The 18,916-nt window shown below is 44.9% G+C and overlaps 2 protein-coding genes across 4 annotated transcripts; both read left to right on the forward strand.

Annotated features, from left to right (window-relative positions):
* The first annotated feature begins 1,304 nt into the window (after positions 1 to 1,304).
* LOC127762463 (cryptochrome-1-like) lies at positions 1,305 to 7,870 on the forward strand. Of its 3 annotated transcripts, none has more exons than XM_052286991.1 (6): positions 1,305 to 1,406; positions 2,017 to 2,541; positions 3,698 to 3,919; positions 4,187 to 4,902; positions 6,138 to 6,779; positions 7,592 to 7,870. In XM_052286991.1, the coding sequence occupies exons 2-6, from the start codon at positions 2,229 to 2,231 to the stop codon at positions 7,652 to 7,654; spliced, it is 1,956 nt and encodes a 651-aa protein (XP_052142951.1). In that variant the 5' UTR covers positions 1,305 to 1,406; positions 2,017 to 2,228; the 3' UTR covers positions 7,655 to 7,870. The 3 variants fall into 3 exon arrangements, with proteins under 3 accessions (XP_052142951.1, XP_052142952.1, XP_052142950.1); XM_052286990.1 differs by lacking the exon at positions 1,305 to 1,406 and adding an exon at positions 1,456 to 1,891; XM_052286992.1 differs by lacking the exons at positions 1,305 to 1,406; positions 3,698 to 3,919 and adding an exon at positions 1,455 to 1,891.
* Positions 7,871 to 9,635: 1,765 nt separating this feature from the next.
* LOC127763654 (pentatricopeptide repeat-containing protein At3g29230-like) lies at positions 9,636 to 12,154 on the forward strand. Its single transcript, XM_052288418.1, has one exon. The coding sequence runs from the start codon at positions 9,670 to 9,672 to the stop codon at positions 11,149 to 11,151; it is 1,482 nt and encodes a 493-aa protein (XP_052144378.1). The 5' UTR covers positions 9,636 to 9,669; the 3' UTR covers positions 11,152 to 12,154.
* Positions 12,155 to 18,916: the final 6,762 nt, after the last annotated feature.

An 18,916-nucleotide genomic window follows, 5' to 3' on the forward strand; every position in this document is an offset into this window, starting at 1 on the left:
CCCCCCGCCCGTCGACGGGAGAGGCAGACGAAGGCGACGAAGCCCCGCCGCCGCCGTCCTTGCGACCGCGCGGCTTTGCCGCCGGCCGCTCGGGCGGCGGCGAGGCGGCAGAGGGAGGAAGGGGGGAGCGGCGACGCCGGCTGTTTTTGCCTCCCGTGTCGCCCGTGAGGGAGGGCGACGCGGGGGCGAGGGGAAGAAAATCGCGTTACTGCAGTTATGTTGTACGGTAACTTTTTGGCTAAGGATGAAAAGCAAGGAAGGAAAGCTTTTCGGTCCAAAACCAAGAAAAATTTTCATTAATATTTTTAATTATGATGTATAACAATCTTAATGTTTTGATTTATTGCTCGGTATTTCTATCACTGAAAAATCGTTTTTACCCATTCGGGTATTTTTTTTTTTCAGGCTGTGTGAGTCGTCACGAAGTGTCCGGGCGGCCTAACCATGTTCCCTACCTGGTTGTAGCTGTCAAGGAGATCAAGAGATTGTGATGGTAGAACTAAACCAGCACTTTCTTCCTATGTACATAGAGACTAGAGAGGGTATCATCGGAGTTACCTGAGCGGGCCATTTTTTTTTTCTCGTGAAGGAGAAAGAAAGCATGCGGGTGGGTGAGAGAGACCGGAAGCATCATTGCTACAGTTGAAGATGAGATTTGAGATGAGATAAGGCCGCCGTCGAAGCTCTCAATGGAAAGATCTAGGCCCTCCCGATGGGCCCAGACGATCGAGGAGACGACGGCGACGGGGACGGGAGATGAAAAGGCGACCGGCCCCGGTTCACTGAACGCATCCTTTCGGGATAAAACCCCAACTTTGGTTACAGCCTGGGTCGCGTAATTGCGCGCGCTTCGCGTGCGTGCGTGCAGTGCATGGGCAGCGGCATGGCCTACTCCTATCCAGCATCTCCGGCTCCCATCGGATGGCCTAATAAGCCAAATAAAAAGCTAAATTTTAAATTTTCAAGCTTAATTTTGAGATTGATTTTGAGATATTTTCAACGTAGTTTCTTTTTCAACATTGGTTTTTAAGTCACAAAGAACACATTTATAAAAGTTTTACCCACAAATTCATTTTTATTTCCTAATAATCATTGCTGCTCATGGCCTCATCGATCGTTCGATCTCCGGCCGTGGCCAGTCACCAGTCGTCAGTCCGACGCAGTGTTCCATGGGAGCCACGTATGGGGGTCCCGAAGCGAGTGCAACAGTGACTGGGATTTGGCTGTTTCCTTCGGTTGGCTTTGTTAAAGTTGGCGCCTTCGACCACCAGCCCACCCCGATGTGTAATCACTGTGCCAGAGTAGCGTAGACGAGGAAAATCTGCTTTGATGCAGCTCGCAACTGGGGCAACTGGCTTGGGAAGTGAACTGAAATCCACTGCATCGGGACGGCGCTGGCGGCGGTGGTGAGCTTGTGGCCTAGTTGTAGTACGGGGTAGTAGGAGTAGTAGTTTAAAGGAGTATATCACGTCGCTGGTCCCCGACTCCCCCGTGGTCGCAGCGAAATCGCACCGGTCGATCGGTGGAAGCTCCGGCCGGTGGAGCTGAGCTAGCGATGAAAAGTCGCTAAAAACTAAATCGACCGTATCATTTCGCAAATCCCGATTGGTCCCCGTGGCGCAGCGTGGCGTGAGATCTTGTTATACTAGTATTTAATTGGGATTTGGGAGGGGGGGTGCGTATGCGTGCGTGTGCGCTGCTTCTTCTCTCAAGTGGTGGAGGGGAAGAGGAGCACAAGGAGAGGCAGACGGCGATAAGTCGCTCGCTCGCCAATTCGCCATGATCGGGTGGGGCTCCGCTACCGTACACGCCCCGGAGGAAGCCCAGGCCCCGCCCATGCTGCTGAGCTCGTGATCCTGCGCTCCTGGCCACAGGCTGCGATTCGGCGTTGGTGCGCCCACCCTCGATCTTGGCCGCTTGCGCGCTTCCACGATCTGAGTATCCTGTCGCGTACTGGGGTCTTAATTAATTTACTAGTGACCGTGCTCATCTTCTTCTTCTTCCTCCCCCTTGCAGGGGTTTCTGGTCCGAGGCGGCCATCACGATCCGTGCTTCTTGTCCTTTGGCCCGGGCGGAGTGGTTTCTTTCTTGCACGGGACGTGCTCGACGGAATGCCTGTGAGGGGAATTCGCTCGCTGTGAGTTGGGAGGGGTGGTAGCTGTGCTTGCCTGCTTGGTCTGGTCATGGTGGATTGAGTGCTTGGGGGTGGTGGGATTTGGTCCCTGGGCATGGCCGGTTCGGAGAGGACCGTGGTTTGGTTCAGGAGGGACCTCAGGATCGACGACAACCCGGCGTTGGCCGCCGCGGCGAGGGACGGCGCTGTGCTCCCTGTCTTCATATGGTGCCCTGCGGATGAAGGGCAGTTCTATCCCGGCCGGTGCTCCAGGTGGTGGCTCAAGCAGTCGCTCCCCCACCTCAGCCAGTCACTGGAGTCGCTCGGGTGCCCGCTCGTGCTGATCCGAGCCGAGAGTACCCTTGAGGCTCTTCTGCGGTGCATTGATTCTGTTGGCGCCACCAGATTGGTTTATAATCATCTGTATGGTATGGCTACTTTCTCATGGCGTTTCCTGCATCAATGGAGTTTCTTATATGTTGTGTTATTCTATTTCTTTGTGAAAATATTTTTTTTTCTTTACACTTTGGATGCGAAGAAATCTGACCATGACGACTTTGAAAGTCTTAGCCAGCTACATCATGTACTTTTATGTTGTCAAAAGGCTCAACTTAATAAGTTATGTAACATTTGATCAAAAGCTATTCCGAGTGAAGCCTTGTAAACAACATCATAGATCTTTTTTTTTTTAAGAAAATGGATTAAAATCATAGATCATGCCAGTTGCTTACATGCTGTTCTAAATGTAAATACAGTAGAAAGTTCTCAATTTATCCATGGTTATGTATCATCAGTCAGTTCATTTAGTTGGTATTGACATGATATGTGCTACAAACATCACTAATACACATTTTCCCCACAAATATAAAAAATATTCAAATTCATATATAGGAAGAAGGAAACTATCTCTAAACAATTAAAATTGCATTATATGTAGTAATCTGGCAGTAGTTTTTCCTACCAAAAATTCATAACAATAGCTTTCGAAAAGAATAAGGCAAAAAGCATATGCGCATGAAAATAGAAACTAGGCCAAGTATGATTAACATAAATACTTCCTCCGTTTCATATTATAAGACTTTCTAGCATTGCCCACATTCATATATATGTTAATAAATCTAGATATATATGTGTGCCTAGATTCATTAATATCTATATGAATGTGGGCAATGTTAGAAAATCTTATAACCTGAAACGGAGGTAGTACTACATAATAAAGTGCCAAATAAATCTTTAGGGGCTAACTTGAACCAACTATAGCTTATGGTCTTATTTGTCATAGTTCCACTCTTCAAATATCAAATACCAAATACTATAAACTGTCACATCAGAGGGGAAAATCAAACTCAAAGGTTTGACATTGCAAAATGAGACGGCCTTTTCCATTTGAGCTAGTACAATATTGATATGAAATAAACAACTTTGGGTTTTCTAGTTCAGACTTCAGAAACGTGTACCTCTAAAGTTGGTACGGAGTACAGCTGTGTTCTCTATTGTTCCATTCCACTAGCAGTTTTGTTTTAAAATTACTCTTTTCAGATATGCTGGTTTAATCTTATTTGTTCTCACTCTTCTAAATTTTAGACCCTGTTTCTCTTGTGCGTGATGACAAAATAAAAAAAGAGCTTTCGGCACTGGGAATTTCCATCCAGAGTTTTAATGGTGATCTGCTGTATGAGCCATGGGAAATTTATGATGATAGTGGACTTGCATTTACAACCTTTAACATGTACTGGGAGAAGTGCATGGAATTACCTATTGACGTATCACCGTCATTTGCACCTTGGAAATTGGTGCCTGTCCCAGGTAGATCGTGGCTAGTGGCCTACCATTATTTATCTTTTTTATTTTTGAAGATTTTCTATGTTTTTAATTTGTCTGTACTTACAGAATTATCTCTAGATTAAGTTGTTTACCTTTTTTCGAGAAGTTATTTACTTGCAAGCATTACTCGTTTTATATTTACAGATTTAGTAATTGATGCCCTTCAACCTTTACACTCAATGAGTCAATGTCTAGTTTGTCAAGATACAGCTACTTTAATGCTTAACAATTTTTCAGTTTGACATTCAGGTTTGGAGAGTGTTCGTAGCTGTTCTGTTGATGACCTAGGACTTGAATCAAGCAAGGATGAGGAATCAAGTAATGCTTTGCTAAGGAGGGCCTGGTCTCCTGGTTGGCGCAATGCAGAAAAGATGCTTGAAGAATTTGTCTCCCATGGTCTCCTAGAATACTCAAAACATGGAATGAAGGTTGAGGGAGCTACTACATCATTGCTATCACCATATCTTCATTTTGGTGAGGTGAGTGTAAGAAAAGTATATCAACTTGTAAGGATGCAACAAATCAAGTGGGAAAATGAGGGAACATCTGAAGCTGAGGAGAGCATTCACTTCTTCATGCGGTCAATTGGTCTTCGAGAATATTCACGGTACTTGTGTTTTAACTTCCCATTCACACATGAAAAGTCATTGCTGGGGAACTTGAAACACTACCCTTGGAAAGTAGATGAGGAGCGGTTCAAGTCCTGGAGGCAGGGAATGACAGGATACCCATTGGTAGATGCTGGCATGAGGGAACTTTGGGCTACCGGATGGACACATAATCGGATAAGAGTTATCATTTCAAGTTTTGCTGTGAAATTTCTACTTATCCCATGGACTTGGGGTATGAAGTATTTTTGGGATGTGCTATTGGATGCTGATCTGGAAAGTGATATTCTTGGTTGGCAGTACATATCTGGGAGCCTGCCTGATGGCCATGAGCTCAGTCGTCTTGATAATCCAGAGGTATGCAGTCACTAAAGCACAAAATCCTTTTTTTTTTTTTTGCTATCAGGTAAGCTTGATTAAGGCATGCTTGGTCTTTACCACATTTTCGATGGCCCTTGTGCAAAAATGTCGCTTGACACAGTATTTATGGCAATCAAGTCACCCACCACACTTGGGACATGAACCAAACTAGCCATACTTTATCGAATTTGCTTACATTGATGTGGCAAACTGTGGCATTAAACTAAATACAGGAATTTAGGAATTTCTCTTCATTAGAAAGTTCATATATGATGAGACTAGAATAGATTTTTATATCCATGAAATTCTCCACAGATCATCCACATTTCACTATTCAGTTAAAAGGTGTTGAAGAGAAACAGCTCAAGGAAAACGTTAGTTAAAAGAATTCTGACTGTAGTGTAGTTACTAACCTAGGCAAACTTTTCCTGGCTTGGCTGAGGCATAAAACTGAGCTAGGATTTGCACCCTTGGAGTGGGAAGCAAATGATTTTTAGGTATGCCACCTTACTATTTGTTTTTCTATAAAATGCCATGTGCACGTTTGTCATACTCTCACTGAGTGGCATTCTAAAACTTTACTTTATCACAAATGGAGTGACACTCAATCAAGTAATTCTACATAAAGAGCAAGCTGAATTTTGTTTTTTCCCTCTAAAAGACAGTGGCTGCCAGGCCAAGCTTGCGAACCTAATTGTGTACTGACGAGATCATAGCCCAGCGGCCTCAGCCAACTTGAAAAATAACTTGGCATGGCCAGCATATGTTGCCTTATTTTTTTTCCCTTTAACAAGGGTCGATATGATGAAACTTAAATTGGCACAGATAGTATATTTTGGTTATTGTAGTTTGGTTTTCATTGTTCTTGTAGATTATGGAAAATGTGATTGCTACGTATTATGCCTTGTGCATATGGTATTAATATATGTGATTTTACTGTTTCTGCCATCCACCCTACAATTTTCCCTTGTCACTTGTATAATGTATTGTCTATAATCAAAATTTTACGATATATGGTTTACCTTGGCACTTCCTACAGATGCATTGACAAAACTTTGTGGCCTTCCTTTCTGCTTAGTTTTCAACTTGTGATTTTTGAAGTTTCACTGTACTATTAGGCAGAAGAGCTCCCTTGTGTTATACTTATTTTATGTGTCTAAGTACCAAGTGTTTTATCCATGACATGCAAGATATTTATGTTTCCCTATTTGGCTTTTTTGATGCAAAACTAGGTTCAAGGTCAAAAGTATGACCCAGATGGTGTATATGTAAGAACTTGGATACCTGAACTAGCTAGAATGCCGACAGAATGGATTCATCATCCATGGGATGCACCGAGCTGTATTCTTGAAGTTGCTGGAGTTGAGCTGGGGTTTAACTATCCTAAGCCAATCGTAGACCTTCACATTGCTAGGGAGTGTTTAGATGATTCCATCTCCACGATGTGGCAATTGGATACAGCTGAGAAACTTGCAGAATTAGATGGTGAGGTTGTGGAGGACAACTTGAGCAATATCAAGACTTTTGACATCCCAAAAGTTGTTTTGAGGGAAACATCTCCATGTGCTTTGCCCATTGATCAAAGAGTGCCCCATGCTAGCAGCAAGGATCATAATTTAAAGTCAAAGGTATTGAAGGCCTCAAATAGAAGTTCTATTTGTGTTGATATGATCAGGTCCTCAAAGATGGAAGCAACGAGCTCTGTAGCAAACTCACCGGTATCAAGGAAAAGATCCTTTTGTGAGACTGCATTTCATGTCCCATCTTATTCATCTTCAGCTGAAGTGCATTCGCATATTCAAGATCATGGTGGTTCCTTAGTTGGGCCTTCAAGATATCTCCTGCAGGAAGCAGGTAGAAACTGTGTTGATGAGGTAAGCTTAATCATCATATTTGATAGACAAGTGCTGAAAAATTTAATGCGATATTTTCATCTTTGTAGTTTTTTTTATCAGGAAAGCAAACATCCCATGAAATTACCACCACAAGACCTATAAACATAATAACATTCAACCTCCAAAGTACTAGGTTTAAAGTTTAAACAGCTTCGAACACTCCATGATATAGATGGTATTCTGAAGTTGTGTCTTCTGCTTCTTTACAGCCAACATGAACTGTGTGGAGCGCCTGTATCGTGATCTTAGCTAATCTTAATTCTGACAACAGCTTCTGCTATAATGACAAACTCATGATATATTATTGCTGCAAGCTGACCAGCTTCTGTCGGCATAAATGGCTTTATTGGATAATCTAGGTGCTCAGGATGGGTAGTGGAAACCCACCCATTTCACACTTCCACTGCTTCTAGAACTAAGTCTAACAAGTCTTGATAGGATTAGTAAAACTGTGCAAGTCTTTGTAGTCAAATTTCACGGCATGTATATTTCAGTAGATATTGCTGGAGGTAAAGCCTCCATCGAGAAACAAGATAGCACCCAACCTATGTTTAACTATGATACTTTTTCTGGCATCTTTTTGGGATTTTTTGTAGGGGCATCTTTTGGGATTTTACTTCTGTGTGTATACCACGGGCACAAATTCTCTGCTCAGTAAATTAACAGCCACGGCATTGAACCATTATTTGCATGTCTTATCTATGCATAACATCCTATCCCCACTTAACTGACCATACATGTTACTCTACACTGCTTGACTGCTTCACATCCAAACTAATGCCACTTTGCAGGTAGAAGATAGCTCTACCGCAGATAGTGGTTCGAGCATTTCAAGACAACGAAAAGCCGCATAGTTGCTCTGCTTGACAAGGAAGGGTGAAGGTGTACTCAACTAAGGGTGTGTAGGAGTAAAACTTGTGTGATCATAAGGAAATTTTGTACATTCTGTAATCTGTTTATTTTTGCTTTTTGTGACACATTCTGTAACTAGCTGAGAACTGAGCTGACACGGTTTCCTCGCCCAAAAGAAAAAAAAATGCAACATCTTTCCTTCGTTGCAATAAGAGAAACTTCTCATCCAGTGGGGTTCCAGTCCCTTTGTTTTTGTTTGTTTAATGCTTGTTTTATACCTGACTTAGATGGTCAAATATATTCAGTGGAGTATTTGACAGGTTTTGATCAAAAGGACAAATTAGCAGATGGAATTTATGCGACGATATCATGCAAGGGTCATCAAAAAAATCATGGTAGTCCCTGATCTATGGTATCAAATCTGATAATAGTCTAATCTAGCAAATCTGGTATTAGTGTAATCTAGCATCGGTATTGTTGTGACCTTAGGTCATGGACAAGTTTAGGGATAAACGGGAATGTTTGATGTTTAATACACAAAAAATACACGGCTTTGATGGTTAATACACAAAATGCCTGCTAGAGGCTTTTGGCCGGTTTATATAGTCCACAGCCGTACATGTGAGATTATAACTTTGCCCCCGTGGGCCCTTTGAGTTTACAATTAGGCCCTTGCCATGTCAGCAACCCTAGAGGCATTTTGGTATACTTAGAAGGTCATTATGGTCTTTTGGCGCCAGCTGGCAGGAGTGGTTCCCATGGAATCTTCTTTTGGCATCTTTATTGTTTGAATTGTGTTTTCCCTCGAGTCGTTAAGTCGAATCGTATTTTTCGTCTTGGATCGTTTTTTCCATCTTGAGAGCTCGAACACTTCTTCTCACCTGCCTAGCTCTTGAAATCTACCTGTCACTGGTTAGAAACGTACTCAGACGAGACGAGTTGTTTCAACAGCATAAAGCTACTCAAATGGTACTTTCCCACTTGAATAGTACTTTTCCGCTCGAATGGCACTTAACCATTTTTACCACTCAAATGGTATTTTACCATTTTACCACTCGTATGATATTTTACCACCTTAACACTTAGAAAAGCTCAAGGCCTCTTTCTCTTTAGTGTTTAAGCCGAATAGGGAGGATGGTGGGCTACAACACTGGTAAAGAACATATGTTAGATTTATTGTACTAGGTAAATATCTTGTTTAGATTGGTTTAAGGCTGCTTTATTTTAGAGTAGAGAAGTAAGTTTCATGTTGACATCTGCATATGAATTAGAGTGGATTACACTTTTGGTCATTTTTTATTACCTAAATTTCACTTTGGACCAATATCTATCCAAACTTTTCACCTTGAACTAGATATTTTTACCAATTTTGTATTTTGGATCACCCGAACTCTCTTCACGAGCACAACAGCAAAATCAAGCACATTGGCACTCTCGTGTCGACGATATTCCTTATTTTAGTGGAGCTCACATCTTTATCAAATAAAAGGTTGGATATGGCTAGACAAAATGGGTGGTCTAAAGCGTAACAAAGGTAAAAATACCTAGCCCAAAATGAAAAGATTGGATAGAGGGTGCTTCAAAGTGAAATTTAGATAATAAAAGGTGGCCCAAAGTGCAATTCACTCTATAAATTATTTCACACACTAACGGCATTACCCTTATATAGTACTTTCTCCATCTCATAATAAGTTTATTTTTAAACCTCCTTATTTGTCCCAAAAATAAGTTCATTTATAAGTTATCACCGCATCGGAGTTTGTCAAAATATGGTATAAATGTACTGAGAGTAGATAAAGAGAGAAATAATTGCATTGAGATTTAATAAAGTATAGATATTGCACTGAAAATAAAGTTATTTTGGGACAGAGGAAGTATATATATATTTGTTTGGTCAAATGGGGAAATAAGGCCAGTATCTTCTTGTATGAGATCCTGACCGTTCATCCTCGATCGGACGAGCCATGCCACTCATAGAACAGATCGCAAATTCGCAATCGGTTTCGTTGCCTCCCCCATGGCGAGCGTCCGTACCGAGCGGCTCGCGTCGTGCCTCGCCGCCGTGGCCGCCAAACCGGCCGACTTCCGCCGCGCGCACGCCATCCTCCTCACCTCCGGCCACCTCTCCTCCCGCTACTCCGTCAACTGCCTCATCCGCGCCGCCTCCGCCCCCTCCGCCTCCGCCCTTCTCCTTCGTTTCCTCCTCAACCACCGCCTCCTGCCGGACCACCTGTCCCTCTCCTTCTCCCTCCACCCCTGCTCCCGCCTCCCGAGCCACCCCGTCGCCAGCGTCGTCCACTCCCTCGCCGTCAGGCTCGGCCACGCCCGCGACGTCTACGTTGTCAACGCCGCCGCCTCCGCCTACTTCGCCGCCGCCGACGTCGCCTCCGCCGAGCGGCTCTTCTCGGAGGCGTCCAGGGATGTCGCCGACGTCGTTACGTGGACCACGATGGTCACCGGGCACGCCAACGCCGGCGACGTCGAGCGTGCGAGGTGGTTCTTCGACGCCATGCCCGAGAAGAACGTGGTGTCGTGGAACACGATGCTGGGCGCGTACGCCCGCGCCGGGATGCTGCCGAAGGCGCGGAAGCTGTTCGACCGAATGCCCAGCCGGAACGCTGCCACGTGGGGCTCGATGATCACCGGCCTCTTGCAGTCCGACCACTGCGAGGAGGCGTTGAGGGTGTTCAGCGACATGGTCGCGAGCGGCGTCGTGCCGAACGAGCCTGCGCTGGTGAGCACCGTCTCGGCATGCACGCAGCTGAGGTGGATGGAACACGGCACGTGGGTGCACGGGTACGCCGAGCGAGAGCTGAACGGGGCGATGAGCGCTGTCCTTGCGACGGCGATCGTAGACATGTATGGCAAATGTGGGAGCATCCGTGATGCCGTTAGGGTGTTCGCTGCAATGCCGGTGAGAAACATCTACTCGTGGAACTCAATGATCGCTGGGCTTGCCATGAACGGCAGCGAGAGGCAGGCCCTGTCACTCTTCTGGAAGATGCAGCTGGCTGGTGTTCGACCAAATGACATAACATTCATTGGTTTGCTGAGCGCTTGCAGCCACTCAGGTCTTGTAGACGAGGGCCGCTGGTTGTTCTACAAGATGGTGAATCACTTTGGGATCCAGCCAGTCCCAGAGCACTATGGTCTCATGGTTGATTTGCTTGGGCGGTCCGGTCATGTCAGGGAGGCAGTGGATTTCGTCAAGAGCATGCCTGTGGAGCCACACCCAGGCTTATGGGGTGCACTTGCTGGCGCCTGCAAGATCCATGGCGAGGTGGAGCTCGGTGAGGAGGTTGCCAAGAAGCTCATTGAGTTGGAGCCTCAGCATGGCAGCCGGTACATCCTCCTGTCAAACATATATGCCACCTCGAACAGATGGGATGACATGGCTAATGTGCGCAGGATCCTGAGGGATCGCAAGGTCCCCAAGGGTACAGGCAATGCCATAGTTGGAAATGATTCTCAGTCTTCAGGATATGAAATCGATTCGTGATTAGTGCTTCTCTGGACTGAGAAGTGCATTCAGTGTGACTTTGCACAAGCTGCGTGTGGTAGGGAGGGATGAACCACCACCTTGGAGACACCATTGTACTGAAACAAGCCCCCCTAAGGATATTACTTTTATGGGGCATTTGGAAAGTGCATAACGGGATATATTCTCAGCATTCTTGATGGGTTAGTTTGCAAGTGCTTGGAGAAAATACACTCAGATTATGAAGAAATGGTGACCAAGGGAAGAACCACCACCTTGGAGACACCATTGTACTGAAACAAGCCCCCCTAAGGATATTACTTTCATGGGGCATTTGGAAAGTGCATAACGGGGTACATTGTTGGTAGTGACGGATCACTTCATTGGAATTTTCAAGAGCACTGTACTCGGCGTCACAATTTCCTTGAAGATGTACTACTAGATTTTGAGATTTGAGAATTACTGGATAAAACTTTTGAAAGCCTTGATGCTAATTCGTTTCTCTGTTCCTGTTCCAGTGCTCCATTCAACTTTTGGCTTTATTTTCCTGCAAGTAGGAGAGTTGAAAGATAGCGGTGCTGCAATGGTCTTTCTGTGGTCATTGGGCTGATACATCGAGGCTGTGATATCATGTTTCTGGCTTCATTTTCAGTAAAATGGAAATGGTACCACGAGTCTATGCTCTTTTCTTCCATGATAAAGAATGACATGTTTGTTTGAGATATGCCATCTAAAAGGTGAAAGGTGACTCATCGGGAATTACAAAACAAGTGTGTTATATGTATAGTGAAATAGTATGAAGGAAAGAAAAGATAAATATTTTAATAGGTTTATTATTTATAAGGAACTCATGGTGTTAACATAATTTACAGCAATCTGTCATTATGCTCTGAGTAAAAATATATCCTGGTTTTCCTCACGTGAACATGATCATTTTCGGAACAATCTGCTGAATGACAGAACTGGTGGAGATTGTGTGTTCCCTTAAAGGTCATGGATAATCTAGGAACTGATTGCATTTCTCAAATAACTGAGACTCTGCTTCTTCTTCTTTTTCTCACGAGAAGCCATTGAAGTGTTCGTGAAGTTCGGTGGATATGAGTGGAGTAATATTCTCATAGCAGCATCAGTATCTTGACAGATGCTCAATCATTCACTGACATACGTGATGATGAAATCTTTGCTACTTTCTCCATTCCAAAATATAAGATACTCTAGTTTAGTTTTGTTATCTATACTAATTTATATGTTGATAGTGGTGGTTGCAGTGAATCTGCCATCACCACCCCTTCCACTGACGTGTGGACCCACAATGTTGGTGGTGTTGGTGTTTCATCCTGAAACAATATACCTCAGTGTCTTTGGCTCTAGCTAACTCAATAAGCATAAAAAAAATGGATGGCCAAAAAATGGTTAGATAGGTAGATATTTTTTTACTTTAAAATGAATGCTAAAGTTTTTTTTCTAAGATTTCATGGTAACGCATGGGCAAATCAGCTAGTAAATTAAACTTTTCTAACTTTAATATCTACATCATCAAATTAGTTCCATTAATATCTATGTTGGTAATATATTTGTTTTGTATTGAAGATGTTAATTGCTTTTTTCATAAACTTAGTTAAAGTTAAAAAAAATAATTTAGAATAAAAACTAAAACAACTTATATTTTAGAAAGGGTAATATTTGGCCAGAACGTTGATGCTCATGTTGTAAGTTGTCGCAGAGATGTATTGGAATTGACCCAGTTATTTCATGGCCAAGAAGGTACTGGCCCATATCGGACAGCACAGGGTGATCGAACCGATTGCAGCTGAATCGAACCATGTTGGGCTGTTGGCTGTACCTCCTCCAGAAATCCCCCCCCCCCCCCCCCCCCTCCTCCCCCCCTCCTCCCCTCACTCACTCATATCTCACTTCTCGGTGAAATATGAGTTGGCTGTACCTCTCTCTCTCTCTCTCACTCACTCATAATTCACTTCTCGGTGTATAATCACGTCATTGGCAACTCGCCAGCAAGATTCAGACCATGTTTAGTTCAGGGTGAAAAGTTTTTACGTATCACATCGGCTATACGAACACACCTTTAAAGTATTAAACGTAGTATATAACAGATTCCGCTTATAAACTGCGAGACGAATTTATTAAGCCTAATTAATCCGTCATTAGCAAATGTTTACTGTAGCACATTGTCAAATCATGGAGTAATTAGGCTTAAAAATTTCGTCTCGCAATCTGTATAATTAATTATTTTTTATATTAAATAATCCGTACATATATCCAAACATTCGAACGGGGTGAAAAATTTTTGTTTGGGAACTAAGCAAGACCTCAGCCAGTGTGCCCGCTCTAGGAAGACTTTACAGGCTTACAGCCCAGCCAACCAAACAAGCTGCACGTTTCAGCCCCTTCGGCTGTGGCCAACGGCCTCCGGGCTCCCGCCTCCTGCTAGCCCTCTACACGCGCGAGGTGATCCGTGGTCTCTGTGGTCTGGTCATCTGGCGAGCCACGTCGCGAGGGGCGCACAAACAAACAGGGCCGCCGGTCAATCGGTTGCCCTTGCCCGCGCCGAGAAGCCGCGCGGTCACGGCACGCACCCCGTGCTCCGCGCTCCGCGTGCGCGCGCGCGCGCGTGTCGTGTCGACCGGGCGCTTGGCCTGAGGTGAGAGAGGAGGACACGTACTGTTCGGGGGCGTGCGGCGTTGGGGGCGACGTGCACGCGAGACGCCACAGTACTGCACCGTGCACGTCATGGCGGCCTGGTAACCGCGCGCGGAAGGGTTCTTTTTCTGTGTACGCGAGTGGCCAGCGCTCGCTTGCGTTGCGTTGGTTCGCACGCTGCGTATCAGCGTGTGTGTGGAGGACGGAAATTGGAAAACCGATCGTGCCGAAGAAATTACTCGGATGGTGCATTCGCATGCGCGTGCGGCGTGCTTACCTCTGGCGGTTGGCCGCGGCTCGGTCGATCTGTGCTGCAAAAGCGACCATCGGGCGGGCTAGTCCGATTTTTGCCTGGTCGAAGTTCTCGCGGAAAGAAAAGACGACTGGGTTTTCCTGATCATTTAGCAGTACAGGCTGCTTTTGGAGAAGAGAGAAAGGTGTACTAATTAAGCTCAAAGATGCCGGTATTGTTCTTTCATGCGTGATTAATTAAGCTTTCTTGACTTGCAGGATATCAGCCGTCATACATACCCAATAAGTTGTCTATCAGATCATTAGCACTTATGTCCGTCCTCCATTTTTCTTCTTTGATTCTACTATTACATTTAATTGTAGGAGTTCTTTCTTTGGGCACGAAAAAGGCAGCACGTACCACTTGTGACCTCGGATGTCTGATTAGCACTAATTTCACGCCTTACACGACATAGGTGATGCCTTTTTCTACTTCAATTAATTATACCATAGTCTTACGGGTCTCTGCATTGTCAAGTTATCACGCAAGAAGATGCTTTAATCCACCATAATATGTACTGTAGCGTGTTGTGATGTCAAAGAAAGGCTGCGTCGCTGCGAGCATACTTCCCCGGAAGACCGCAATAGGCCGAGAATTTATGGGTCTTCAGAGATCGGCGTTCAACAAGGGAACAATTATTGGTATATTCGACGAACAAATTCTTGCGTGTTTTTTCTTCTCCAAGTGCAGAGTTCGCCATGTGTTGTTGTTGGGCGACATTGACCAGCTGTTGCGTCGGCATCAGGAAGAGAGAGGGAGAGAATGCAATGGAGAACGTCATCTTAAGAATGTAAGACCGTGGCAGCGTCACGCGTGAGATCAGCCAAAGTTGCCGTCAAACTGATACGTTGAAACTTTGGGAGCGAGAAGAGCTAGCTAGCCGGAAATTTGGTCGATCAGTTATCTTGCCAATTAATTTAAGTTAATTTAATTTGGCCGGTCGACGTTTCTTCAAAGGTGTACATCGCGGTTTGAAACGAACCATGGAATGATGGAATTCACCGTCCGGACTTGTTGTAAATCTTTTTGCAGTCTCGCTTCCGGACGGTTCCATTAGGTCAACGAGTTTTTCTCCGAAGATTTTTTTGGTGCCCTACCCCATGCTTGTTGGGTTGTGCTGACGATTGAATGCGGATACGCCATATAATAAATCGACTGGAGCGGCCATAATTTTTATTTTGAACTATTAGCACCAGATAGTGTAATGATTCATTGAATATAGCAGGAAAAAAATACAAGACTAGTGTCCGGTAAGGCAGTAACCAGGAAAGAAAAAAACCACCACTACCACCATCACACACCGACAGCTCCTACACATAGACAAGAGAAGGCTAGTATCGGACCAGCCGTCGCTAGACGAAGAAAGAAGCTAAAGTCGAGTCAGCCCAAAACCAAACCCTAACACCCAGCCACCGAACTCTATCCTATCCACATTTTTAGGATTAAGAAGGAGAAGGTGAGAGAGAATATGGAACTGCTCTCCCCCTAAGGCCCACCAATACGGCCAACTTACAGAAACTAGGGTACCACCGCAAGCGGACAGGCGTCTAGAGTGAGCCAGCACCAACTGCACGAGAGAAGATTGGCAAGGGGCTTCCAAGACGACGTCTCCAAGGAGAAGAGCGACGATAAGATCACCGCCGCCATCCGTCGAGGCCTCAGGGACACCACGACAGGGTTTTTACCCGACAGCCCCACCAGAGAAAGTGGACAGCTCGACAATGCCCACAAGAGGGAAGACGACGCCTGAAGCGTCGTCATTGTCGGCCCTGTCCCAAGCTAGGTTTCCACCCGCCGTCCACCCCCACCGATCCACAGCTAGTGCTCCAAACCTCCACCACCAGCTAACCTCTGCCAGCGCATGGACTCCACTGCACCGACGCCCCCTGCTGGCCAGCCTCCCATCGACACCGACTGCACCTCGCCGGCCTCCACACCGCCGGACACTTCCATATGCCGCACCTGCCTCCCGCCGCCGCTGGCCACACATCCACGCGCCATCGTCGGCATCCCGCCGCCGCTGGCCGCACATCCACGCGCCATCGTCGGCCTCCACGCCGCTGGCCGCGCCTCCACGTGCCGAGCCGGCCTCCACACCGCCGGCCAGCCTTGCCTCCACGCTCCTCCACGCGCCACCACCACCGGAGCAACGCCTCCTCTGCTCCTGTTGCCGCCTGCATCCACACCGCCTGCCACCGCCCGCCGCCTCCTTTCCCGCACCTGGCTCTAGATCCGGCGATGCCCGAGGGCGCAGTCTCCGCCGTCACCGCCTTCACCCATGGCCCATACCCCGAGGAGCGTGGAGCGGCCACAATGGCTGCAGCTACTATAGGGATAATGGGTCTTTACAATAGCAAATTTGGAGTATTGTAACTTAGTAGTATCGGATCTCTACCGCAGACCGAAAATAACGTATTGGAACTTAGTGATCACTATAGCATTTAGCGATTGCTATTGCAACCTATATTGGCTTTTGGCAGGTCGCTATTGCGAAATTATGTTTTTCATAATTGGATATGGGAACTTAATGCCATGTGTCTTTTCTAAAAAAAATCCTATTCATTTATATTATTTTGTAACTTTTATCTATACTACTTTAAAAGCAGAGGCCGGTGGACTTCTCCTTCCACCACCATCGTATAGTAAGCACACGGGCAAAAATCACAGATGTATCACTATCATTTTTTACTTAGTCTTATGTCACGCACTCTCTTCATCCCACAAAAACTCAACTTAGTATTTGATGTTAGACAAGTTATAGCACTACGAATCTGGACAGACTTTTATTCAAATTTATAGTACAACTTGTTATGGAACGGAGAGAGTATATTATATATAGTATAGGACCTCGTATATTCGGTAGTTAGGGGATCTTTTTATTCTGTTGGTGGCTGTTAGTTTGTGTCTGCTTTTAGCTTTGTTTTTGTTATCGTGAACTTTTTGTGTACTATCGTGAAGTTTCTGTGTGAGTTTTATAATAATTAGCGGTAGCTCTTTGAGTAAAGGCCAGGATATTTCATTCCATTATCCTAAAATATTCATACTGCTAGTTCACTAGAAACAAGAGTTTGTCATGCATGGTGTCAATGCTGAAACTACTGCCTCCGTCCTAAATTGGTTGTCGCTTTAACGTTTGACCATTCGTCTTATTTGAAAAACTAATACAAATATAAAAAAGATAAGTCAAACTTAGAATATTTTTTATAATAAAGCAAGACACAAACAAAATAAATAATAATTTCATATTTTTTTAAAAAAGATGAATGACCAAAAGTTAGAAAAAAAAACTCAAAGTGACAAGTATTTTAGGATGGAGGCAGTATATTATACTGAGATTCTTCTCGAAGTTGGAGAAAATCTGTGAAAACAACACTTGTGTTTACAATATTAGCTTACCAATATATAATCCACAAACTTATAGATTTTGAAGGGAAATTTAATACCGATGTTATTAACCACACACACAAAGCTAATCTCTCTCTTCTCAAGTACGGCAGCTTTTTTTGCTGACAAAAAAAATCCCATCCTAACAACCCCTACATATACAGCATTAACAAAGTTACATATACAAATAAAAAAACAGAAAGATTTTCTTAGCAACCAATCTGACAACTGTACATGCCAGCAGTACTGGTACATTGTCCACTTTGAAAATTATAAACCGGAGTTATTTTTATATGAGCATATGTCTCAGCAAGTACACCTTTTGAAACCCCCCTGCTTAAATCCACAGGAACAACAACAAATCAACCTGAATACAGCTATAAACACACACTAGTACAGGAGTAGTATCTTATTATAGCTACCAAAAACAATGAATATATTTTGATTCTCAAGAATCTCAACTTACATGTAGTGTCAGGCTATATTCAACACCTATGATGGATGCTGCATAATACAGTTTACTTCTACTGTAGAATATGAACATTAGTACAGTAAACACACTAATAGCAGGCTATTAGCCAGCTGTAAACATATTTTAATGAGATAAAAGATGAGAGAGAAGAGCAGCGGGCTACAGATATGTAGCCCGCTGCAGCGCGGACTCCAAGACGCAATGTGTGTATGACAGGTGAGACCATATATTAATAGTATAGTAAACAACTATTGTATGAATTGGCTATTAGATTGGTTATAAATGAATTGGAGCTAGTAGTGGGCTATACTATTAAACTTGCTCTATCACCTCACATGTCCACTTGTGACAAGAAAACGATGAACACAACAACACAAGCTTTCCAGAGGAGGACCTTGTCTAGCTGTCTTTACAAATTTCCCCTAACGAATTGATTAGTAGACCCTACACTTCACTAGTGCGCCATATAATACCAAGATTCTTGTTTAATCAAAGCCGTACAAGCCAAAGCCGGCAAAGTCCCCCACCGAAAACCGAAAACCAAAACCGGAGACGCCGCGATAGCCGGATTTTAGCCACGTCGCCGTACAACACCCGCCTATATAAGCCACCGTCCATATCAAAACGGCACGGCGTCACACGCCGTCACCGTCTCCAAACGGGAAAAGAGAGACAAGGCCCCCGTCTTCCGTGGCCAGTGGCCACCTCGCGCGCGCACGCGTCGCGCTGCGATTGGCTTCCCGTCGCGCCGGACAGCGACGTGTCGTGACGGGATTGGTCACCGCGTTCTCCGTACGTTGGCCGTCCGGAAAGGCCAAAAGGTCCCCCCCCCCCCCAGTAGAAAGGCCGAAACCTTCTCGAAGGGACGTTAAAACGGACGGTGTGGTGGTGGTGGTGGGCCCCTACGTGAAACGCAGGGCGTGGATGCCGCGTCCGCTTATCACCATTTAATACTCCGTACGTGGGGCCCACAGGACAGC

Source organism: Oryza glaberrima, chromosome 2, assembly GCF_000147395.1.
Source record: "Oryza glaberrima chromosome 2, OglaRS2, whole genome shotgun sequence".
Classification (NCBI taxonomy): Eukaryota; Viridiplantae; Streptophyta; class Magnoliopsida; order Poales; family Poaceae; genus Oryza; species Oryza glaberrima.

Excerpts from the sequence above, each read along its gene's own strand:
- LOC127763654 (XM_052288418.1), top strand. The coding sequence starts at position 9,670 with ATGGCGAGCGTCCGTACCGAGCGGCTCGCGTCGTGCCTCGCCGCCGTG.
- LOC127762463 (XM_052286991.1), top strand. The coding sequence starts at position 2,229 with ATGGCCGGTTCGGAGAGGACCGTGGTTTGGTTCAGGAGGGACCTCAGG. Across the intron at positions 3,920-4,186 it reads GAAATTGGTGCCTGTCCCAG|GTTTGGAGAGTGTTCGTAGC; the intron begins GTAGATCGTGGC and ends TTTGACATTCAG. Across the intron at positions 4,903-6,137 it reads GTCGTCTTGATAATCCAGAG|GTTCAAGGTCAAAAGTATGA; the intron begins GTATGCAGTCAC and ends ATGCAAAACTAG.